Source organism: Acanthopagrus latus, chromosome 9, assembly GCF_904848185.1.
Source record: "Acanthopagrus latus isolate v.2019 chromosome 9, fAcaLat1.1, whole genome shotgun sequence".
Lineage (NCBI taxonomy): Eukaryota > Metazoa > Chordata > Actinopteri > Spariformes > Sparidae > Acanthopagrus > Acanthopagrus latus.
The window spans coordinates 3002180-3012882 of NC_051047.1; the positions used below are offsets into that span (position 1 = coordinate 3002180).

A 10703-nucleotide genomic window follows, 5' to 3' on the forward strand; every position below is an offset into this window, starting at 1 on the left:
TAATGTAGAAGACAGACAGTACACTGACAATCTTCAGGGAGAGCTTGAGATGGAAATCCAGTTTAAGTCTCCTTAATAAACAATACCAGGAGCTGCAGGAGACGCATTTACACAGCCAGGAGAAGTTCACTGCTGACCTCAGGTGGAGACGCACAAGGTTAGGAACGTGAAAAGATCAGTGTGTCACAGTCCGTGGTATACAAGACTTCAGCCTCAGCATGGGTAGAGTAGATAATGAATTAACTTTAATTTTTGGACTAACTTGTGTTGAAAATATAATCAATTTGTTTCCCATCATGAACCTGCGATTAAAACAAGTGTTCCAGTGACCTGTGTTACTCTGGATATTATCCTAATTATAACATTAAAAGCAGGTCAGAGGACAAAGAATACTGCAAAGTCTTAAGCGTTCAGGTTAAGCTTTGCCCTTTGCCAGCAGTGACATTTTCAAACCTTATGACCAACTGTTCAATTGCAGCAATGCTTCACACTGCTGGTAGGTCTATTCTTACCACTCACATGATGACCCTATTTCTGTCTGGTTAACTGGGGCCATGAACCACTCTGTGTAAGTGTGGAGAAATACATACACCCAGAAACAAACAAACAAACAAAAAAACACATCAGTCTGTTCTTTGAAAAAATAGTTTTATAAATCATGCAGCTGTTATCTTTCTTAAGTCATTCAACACAGACTCCATTTTCACAAGGTCTTTCCCCTTCCCATCAAACAGACACAATCCTCTTTAAAAGCATTGTTTAACTTCAAACCAATATTTACACTTAAAAACTAAGTAATAAATATGATAAAATGAGTATAATGTTTAAAAATGAAGATAGTATGCTGCCAGTAGGCCTGGAGGCACTCTGAGTGGTGTGGGTTGGACAGGTGGAACTGTGAAGGTTTCAGGGCGGCAGATAGCTCACTGAAACAGTGTCTGACTGACAGGGCTGGTCAAGGTGTGTGACCTGGCCTCTGACTCCACAGACTGTTTGGGCCCTTAAATTGACAGTGGGTATAAATGCTTTCTTAGCTGTGTTTAAAAATAACACTTACTGATATTGCACACTTTGCTGCTTAATTTAGCTACTCATATGTCCAGTGTTACTCCCTTAATAATGACGAGAGCACAGCATGTGTCAATAAAGCAAAAAAAAAAAAGACAGCGTCCCCTACTGATAACAAAGCAAAATAAAAGTCAACACCCTGTGTCGGTGTGTATTCCTGATAGCTTACAGTACATTTAGTACATCTGTCTGCAGTCATTTCTATACATCGGCTGTGACTGACCATCAGCGACACAGTGTCTAACCTGCCTCTGCCCTTTTTTTTATAATCTATATTTCAAATATACAGTATATGGCTGTGTGGGGAGCTGAAACTTACTAAAGAGCAGAGTGACTGTACATTAGCCGCACAACACTGAGTTGATTTTGCTTTGACTTGTGGAGTTTCTTTACATGAATTCAGACATTCGTTTCTTCAGTTCTTGTGTGCCTTCCAGTCATCATCGAGGCCTCAATACTATCTGGACCCAGGGCTTTGTAAGTATTGCTGAAAATATCTTAAAATTATCTTTACTTAACAAAAGGATTGTTGACCTCTAACCTCTGCCTTCCAGGAATGAGCAGCAGCAGTAACATGATCCGTAAGTAGTGACCCCATCTCAACTGTAACAGCCTACTTTCTACATACTGAAACTTTTAAAAAAATGCTTTAGTTTTCATTTCCATTGTGCGTCAAGAACCTCAAGGGGTTAGAAAATGTTTCATAATAAACAAAGTATTGTCATTAGTATTCTGCACTGCTATAACCAGTCTTTGTGCTCCCTTGAAACAACTGTGAGCCATGTGGCTTCAAAGTGCTGTTGAGTCATGGATCTAATACCCAACTCTTTCAGAGCTGCAATTCTTAATCCAAAATCGATCAATTAGTCGATCAACAGAACTCTAAATTTCAAGCAAAAATGCCAAACTAGTTCCAGCTTGTCAAATGTGGCCATCAGTTGTTTCCCTTTTATCACAAGTAACAGTGAATTAAATATCTTCAGGATTAATCGATAATTTAATCTGCAAATGAATCAGGGATGACAATAATATATGCGCTTCCTAACACTGTGTGTACTAAGCAGAACTTGGAGGTATTTGGAAAACACACTGGCTATCTATGAAAAGTTGTCTACAGGCATCACTTTTTGTGGATCACCTTCCAACTAATCACACCTGAGTCACTGAACACTCATATAATCCTTATCCACTGAGCTCCTGGCTCACATCAGCTGTCAGACGAAGTGCGTTGCTTCCTTGAGATTACAGACGAAACTGTACATGTAATGACGCTGACCTGGGACGGGCAATTAACAGGCTTAAAGCTTCTGCACGGCTCGCTGTCCCCGCTGACCATATCGCTCAACTTGAAATCAGACTGCTTTCTGATCTAAATTTGCACAGAAACACACTCATGAGCAGTGCATTAAAAAGAAAGGAAGTTAAGATCAGCATCATCCAAGCTGACTGCAATGCAAGTTTCAGCCTTCCATCTTTATCTCCACACTGCAACATCTATTAGATACACCTAAGCCTCTGCACATAGCTGCTAAAGGTATTAGGTGTCTCCAAAAACACTCTCTGGTCTCCTACAACTTCAAAAGTGTCATCTGCCCTGTTTTCTTTATATTCCAACTAGTGTTATCAAAAGTATCGATACACTGATACATATTGATTCTGAGTATTTCAAAGGGTTTCAAGAGTCAGTTTCCACAGTATCGATAGCTGTGTTTTTTCACTGTCCTCTCAGACAGCGAATAGACATGCACCACTTCAGAACCTGCATCCCCTCCTACAGAAGTAAAGTAACTTTTATGCATAAGTCTCATTATATTTATCCTTTATAAAAATCAAACTTGCCCTAAATGTCTTCCACATTGGGACATGGCATCAAATATTGATATTTTTCAAGGTATTGTAGACTGGTCCCAACATAGGTGATCATTTGCATCTACACTGCATTCTGAGATCTGTGTCACTAAAGAGAAACAGAGAGTGGCCCCCTACAATGCAGGAATCCCTCAAACACTGTATTCAAAGTAATTTCAGCCTAACAGAATGGAGACGACATGTTTTAAACAAAACACACAAGTCACAGTGAAATGAGAATTGGCTCAACTACCTGAGAGCAGAATAGGAGGGAAATGGCTCTGCATTTGTGAAGAAGACTATCTTCTATCAGCAGCTTGCAAATCAAAGTTTGTTCCAGTGGTTTTACAAGTGGTAGCATGGTGGTTAGAGCAGTGTAGCTAACTATTGAGTGTAGCTAATGTTTACAGACGTGATGATTTGCTTGACCAATCATGACCAACAGCACTGCAAGGCCATAGTTTGACTTCTATGGAAACAGTCACATAACCTGTGCATTCAGTTTCACAACCTGGCACAGACTGATGTTCTCTTAATGGAAATGAACTGAAATACAAATGTTTAGCACCAAGGTGATAATGAGCTGGTGGATCCACATCAGTTGTAAAGATGAGATTGTTTAGAATAAACTTGGTCATAGCTGTGAGAAAGGCACTGCAGTTTTCAGTAAGAATACAGGTAGTCTTCTCTTTCTCTCCACACTCCTCTTTCTTTTTTCTCTTTGGCTTTGGGCTTTGCGTCTGACAGTATATCTGTGTTTGTGCAGCAAAGGAGACACTATGTGTGGTGAACCTCGTGGAACATGAGCTCGCGAGGGATGACTGTCTCCGCACCATACACCTTGGAGGCACGACGCTCAAATGCAGACACCATCTGCTTCACCACCTCGTCAAAGAAGACGTGAGCTAGCTGGGAGTGGAGGAGGGACCGGAACTCAAAGGAGATCTGGGGGGGGGGAGAGGGGAGTTTAGCAGGTAAAGTTAGCAGCTCCTGTAGTTTCAAACTGATCCAGTGACAGATATGACATGCCAACCTCTGAATCATGAAATAACCAACACATTTTCTCAGACAGAGTAAAAGATCAACTACAGTCTGTCTTTGAGAACTGCCACAGTTACTTACAGAAAAGTCCACGGTGCAGGTACGAGGATAGCCGGGAATGCCAGGGCTGAAACGCCAGACCGTCTCCAGGTGATTGAACAGTTTTGCCTCTGAACAGGACGCCTGCCCAACAACATATACACATTATTTACAGCTGGTTTGCTGCAAGGCAGAACTCACTGATTTTCTGATCTAAGTGTAGTTGCTTCTCTAGATTAACTGCTAACACCTTATCTGCACATATAACCTTTCAAAACCCTGGTGGAGATATAAGAGTCTCCAGAGTCTCTCAATGCACAATCCAACCTTCCCCGATGCTTCTCTGCACCACATCTAGGTACTATAAATATATTACTTAGTTCATTTAGTCTAGTTATTCTATCTGACTCGATTTGTGTCTGTGTAACTAACATGCTGACGAGTGTACTTATCATGGTGACTTGTTTGTGTCTCTATACAACTACTCCACATGCCTTTAACTGCACCAAATAAACAAATAAAGTCTTTTGAACTGAATTACATTGAAAAAGATACTGAAGCTGACTGTTAACATCATATTGCTTCAATGGAGTGCTGGTACATGCAACTGCATGGACACAAAACAAAGTGGAGCTGCAAAAGTGTTCCTCTGTGCTTATAATGACCTGGTATATTTATTACATACTGCATATGTTTATATATATTTACTCAAGTGTAAATGCTGCCAAGTTTTACTGAACTGCTAATATCCCTAAGTTTCTTCATCAGATTTTAAAACTGGCTCTGTGGTCTGTGAAATGAATGTAAATCTCAATGCTGACCTGTCTCTTATCAGTCTCATGCATTAGCCACTCATGGGAGCATGTTTATTCTCAGGTGGCACATGCGGCGCGGGACACATGGCAATAACGGATTTTCTCAAACTCTGAATTGAAATGACTTTAAAAACTAGACTTACAAGTGGACCTAACCTGTGTAATGAGTCAGAGATATAAAGAAATGGTGCACCACCATTTAACTTATTGAGGTAGGAGGGTGTATTCTGTGCTCATCCAGCCACTGGGAGACATGGAGATGAATGTGATGCTAACAAGCAGACCAACAACAACACCATTTAAACCTACATCACAGATTTAACATGAAAGTATAAACCAACCTCTGATCTAAATGAAAGTGAAAAATGAAGCTGAAGTTAATTTATTTACTTTATTTTATTTTCAATGACATATTTCAGTGCAGAAACTTGTATAATTTACTAGGTGTTAACTGACCTCTCTCACTCTGCACTCAGCTGCGTCTGTGTCTGTATGCAGGTCTCTGTCCACTATGATCCTCTGTTGTGACAACTGACGGTGTAACTTACTTCCTTCAGGTTAGACTATTATCCCATCTAATATCTCCATGACTTTCAATGTTGAAACCTCTTCCTTGTGCTAATCAACACATGGCAATCTTAAGACGGGAACAAATGATACAGGACAGATATGTACACAAAAATGTGAGAGAAGCTTTGGATACACAAAAGCGTTCTTGCATGAGGCCTGTTGTGTTTAGTAAACTGGGAGGAAGTACCTTACCTTGACCAGGTGGGGGCGTACTGTCGTGACAAGGGAGGTGTAGTTCTCCACCACAGGCGGAAAGCCCACAGTTAGTTTGGCCTTGCAGAATCCAGCTCGTTTAAACACCACATCAGACTTCTTGCACCAGGGAACAAAGTGGCGGTAGTTTTCCACCTCGGCCACCACTTCATAGATCTCCTGCATTGAATACCTGAAGAGTCACGGATGGAGAGCAAAGAGCAATAAACTCCCAGTGTGCAAAGGCAGTCCATGCAGGACTGCACGTCAGGAAGTACATGAAGGTCAGAAATTGTGACATAACACTAAATACTAAATAAGACTGGCACGGTACAAGACTCCTGACCCACTTAAGTCTGAACTAGGTCAATGAGGAATGATGAGAAGGGAAGTGAGAGAGAGAGAGAGAGAGAGAGAGAGAAGAAAGAGACAGGGAGGCAGAAAGAGTGTAAGATAATAAGGAAAAGAGTAATGTAGTAGACAAAATAAAGGCACAATGTAGTGAATGAAAGATAGATGGAGATAATATTCCACACCACTGTTAGATAACTACACCACTGTAGCTGCTGCCACCTGCCTGCGTCTATTTATACAAGCAGATTTAGTGATTATGACCTCTCTGTGGAACACAGGAGGACATTTAGTGCGTCATACAGAAACACACATGTGGCGCCTTAAATAGGACACCATTGTCCAAAACAATTATCTAGTCATTATGATTTTATTCTATATTTCCAATTATTCAATAAGGTTTGATATCATTACGATTTAATATACTATGTTGTTTTCTGTCTGTTATGCGTCATACATGTTTATCAGCAACTTAACAAGGACGTTTTGAGCTCTGAATATACCAAAAACATGTGATGAGTATGTCTCAAGACATGCCAAGGGAAGAAACAAAAGACTGTAGTTCAGATTCAAGTCTAAGTTTCAAAATACTAGACCACAATTGAAGGCAGACTTGAGTGACCCACCCAATGATACGTCTCTCTGAGTACTCCTTCTTCTTGGAGAAGGAATCAGCGAGGTTGAAGAAGCTGCGGGCAGGCATCACAGCACCATGCCCTGTTCTGGCTGCACCCAGCAAGGGAGGTACACGGGTCATCAGGATCCCACATGATGACAGGTATCTGATCACAAAACAAACAAGAATGACGTAGATTGGATGAGAACCCCATGACAAGGTCAATACAATAAATTCAATTCAATAAAATAAAATTTCTTTTGTTTTTTCAGACATTCTTGGAATATCAGTTAGACTATTTACAATTTCACTGAAAAGTGAAATGTTTTCTTTTTCTAGCCTGAGACGAATCTTTAACATTGTTCATAACAGACCTATGTGGGACAGGAACTATCTTGACAACACCGATTAATTTCTCATCATCTGGCCTGGTCTTAATTAGTCAATAATATCTGTAAACCAAGAACAAGGTTACAAGCTACAACATAAGCCTTTATTTCTGGAGAACTGGATACTCTGCATAGAGGGATTCTTGCAACACCTGCCAAGCATTTGTCATTCAAGAAAAATGGGTCACAGACGTAGAGGCGGTAAGTTGAAATGAAACAAAGTCAAGGGCACCAACTTTACCACTAGCTTTAGAGACCTAAAGCACACTACACAGCCTTAAAATTATCATTTCTGCTTCATGTGTGACAGGCAGTGGGAGAGAGGGGAAGACATACAGCAAAAGGCTCAGGCTGGAACCGAAACCCAGGTCGCTGCAGTCAGGACTTGATCTGTGGTACGTGCTCTACGAGCTGAGCTACCAGTGCACCTTTCAGCCTCGTACTACAACTGCCTGTCTGGCCTTTTATACATGATTTTTCTGTATGGTTTTGGGAGAAGCTGCAGAATAACATTAATTATGAGGTTTTAACTGCAAACAACCAGGTCAAACAGTAAGAACCCATTATTGTTGGAGAAATGAGTTCAAAAGCTGAAACCAGTGCATTGGCAAGAACAATAATATTCATGTCTCAATATTCAATCCTATGAGCATAATGTCAATTAGTTCAATTGAAACATGTAAGAACTGTGCATTAAAATGTATAAAAAAACTCTTTGTTATATATTTTGTTGACTTGTGTATTTACAGTAACCAAATGTTTGCAATGTTCAAGAAAATACATTTCCACAAGTTTACTCAAGCATTTCATTTAGTCACCTGTCATGGAGTCAGACAGTGAGGAAGGAAGAACAAGATTCAAAGTAGCACGGATAAACCTTAAGCAATGGTGGGTATTTAATGGTGTGTTCACCACCAGCGAGGTGCGTTCGACCACAGGATCATCTGAGATTATTTGCATTTTACTTTTTATTCAGTTTGGACCGCCAGATTACTTTACCGTACATTAGCATTAAGCTTGCAACATTGCACACTACGAGGGTGTGTGTGTGTGTGTCCATGTGTTTTTTAATTCAGGTCACACATCAAAATATGTAACAAATGTCCTTTTTTGACATTTTAATGGAGAAATGTTACATGTTATATCTTAAACGTGTGCTTGGCAATCATCTCTTTTTTCCTGTTTCTGTTTCATAATTAATCAAAAATAATCAAATGATCTTGTTATCTGAATGATTATTGGTTGCCGTTTCATTTAGCTTTTTTTTTTTTACACTGCTGCTTTTCTGATCAGCAGCTGGTGGGATCATAACAAACGCCCCTAGTCAGCTGTGGCAACTCTATTAATCTGGACAGGTAAAAGCTAGCTCATAGCCTCCATAGATGCCATGAACATATAACTTACAGGTTGTCTTACTGTTGCCATCTGCAGCCTGCAGGGTCACAGTGACTACCACTGAGGAATATGTCCGTTGGTTTGACTTGTCCACTGTGACTGGCTGTCACCCACAGCACCTGTGGCACCCTGTTCCACAATGTCCCTGGCACTGGATGGTTTGGAAGTACAACACAGTTCCCAGGGCATATGTTTAGCTTTAACTACCCATTATGTCACCACTTAATGTGATATGAATATCTGTGCCATCATCAGCTTAAAGCCATGAAACATTTTCCGTGCTTCTCATGACATGCCGTTTCAGATTACTGGTCCATTGCGAGCCCTCTGGTCACTTTACAGAGAACCCATTCACTACTACCTGAAATGTGATACTGCAGACACATGCACTGACCTCAAACTGCCAAGTCCATGTGTGTGTATGGGTGTAGATATAGAGAGTTATGGTTCAGAAATTGGACTTCAGAGTAAAGGAGGAGGATGGTGTGCTCATTCAAGTCCAATTATGATGGATAAAGAAGTCATTTGTACAATGAACACTGCAAGCTGTCAAAAGATATTGCAGAACACCATACTTTTGCAGCAGCTTTTCTCCTGACACATTGCTATATCCATATATGATGGTTAAACTGCAGTAGTGGAATATAAATTTGTAAATTTACTTGAGAAGAGTACATTTTTGGGATGCTTTCAATCTACTGTACCCTGGCATTTCCATTCCATTCTGTTCTTTTCACTTGTACTTACATTTTTTTTTTCTAGAAATTGAACATTTAACTCCACTACATTTAGCTGATAGGTATAGTCTGTGATAACTTTGCAGGTAAAGAAAAAACACAACAAAAACCAACAAAAAAAAAACATATTAATAATATATTCCGTTTATAAAATATTATGCATAATAATGGATTCATCGACCTTGCAGCATTTAAACAGGTTAAAAAGATACCTCAGTCTTGATCGACTACAATGGAAATGCTGGTTAAATGTTAAGATTGGGAACATTTTGATGACAACACATCTGTGTTTTCACCTCTACATTTCTGAAAGCCTGTCTTTCACTTGGACTCACTGGGACTATATTTACATAGTTATATAGATTCTGTAAAGTCTGATCTCTGTCTGATTATCCGCCTCCTTCCACCGTTGTAACAGTCATTGCCATTGTCATTACTGTGATTTGTAGCTAGACTGTATTAGTCAGCTGTTAAGACTTCAATTGACAATACGCCAAAGAGACTCAAACTTATGTTTGAGGAATCAAAGGTGATTAAAAAAAAAATGTAAAAAAATCAGACCACAGAATTCCTGGCAGGCTAAATAAATAAAACAAGGCCTACGAGGAGTCAAGTTCGTAAATGTAGCTCCTTCAGACTAAATTGCTTACCACTAAACACGCCGATATCTATCTTTTATCTTTTGCATTTGTTATCGTCCGGTGCGTCTTCACCCTATCTTTCCGGGTTCGGTCGAGAACAGATTAAAACAGACTAAAAACTTTACCTTACGTTGTTCCTGGTAAGTATTTTCCGGCTCGCTGTCGTAGGTAATTGTTTCAGGCACTCTGCTACTTTTCTCAGGCTCCGGCTACCTCTCGCCATCGTCCCTTCTTTGACGGATTTCTTCAAACGTCAGTTAATACCAAGTTGACAGGTATCAGTGTCCACAGATAAGTCCCGCCCCAAACGTCACGCAGTCTCTGAATGTCGGCCAAGCATTGGATGAGCCATGCCAACCGAGAGTTTTTTCATTGGTCGGTCTCGTGGTTCGTCAGTCGAAATAACTGACGTATATGACTTGCGCGTGCTTGTACGTGTACAGGCAGGAATGTCACGAGATGTAGGCTCAAGTTTCACTGTGGGGCTGTGATGGAGTACACTGAAGTTCAGATCGCCTTAAGTTTATTCACACACACACACACACACACACACACATACAGTGTGGTCATTAACCTTAAAGGTTGCTAACACCTTTATAGCAGGTTTTGTGTTATGCTCACCACTGTATAGGCCCATAGAAAAACATTGCAGTCTCACAGAAATGAATCCTTCCTTTCTTAAGGTTCAAATAAATTACACAGTTTTTTTTTTTTTTAAAAAAAGGGGAATTGTATAAAAGTGAATCGATGTAAACAACACAAATATAAACAATTGTCTATACAAATCAAACCACGTCCATATATTCTATCTTATTCATAGAAGTTTTACCCTGCTGTGTTATTTATTGTTGCAGTATCTGTGCCACAGACACATGGTAACAATCATACCTGTAAAGTCTTCTATTGTCTTTGTCCCTCCTTTATAAAAAGTTTAAACAAAGCTGATTCTGAAAGTTGATTTTGTATTGTTGGGTGGTTTGATGCTTATAATTGCTCTGATT

At 40.0% G+C, this 10703-nt stretch overlaps 1 protein-coding gene across 1 annotated transcript; it reads right to left on the reverse strand.

Annotated features, from left to right (window-relative positions):
* Positions 1–631: 631 nt before the first annotated feature.
* Positions 632–9992, reverse strand: coq10b (coenzyme Q10B). The gene is made up of 5 exons (XM_037110156.1): positions 9828–9992; positions 6551–6706; positions 5574–5766; positions 4039–4140; positions 632–3861 (listed from the first exon to the last, which is right to left on the reverse strand). The coding sequence occupies exons 1-5, from the start codon at positions 9923–9925 to the stop codon at positions 3694–3696; spliced, it is 717 nt and encodes a 238-aa protein (XP_036966051.1). The 5' UTR covers positions 9926–9992; the 3' UTR covers positions 632–3693.
* Positions 9993–10703: the final 711 nt, after the last annotated feature.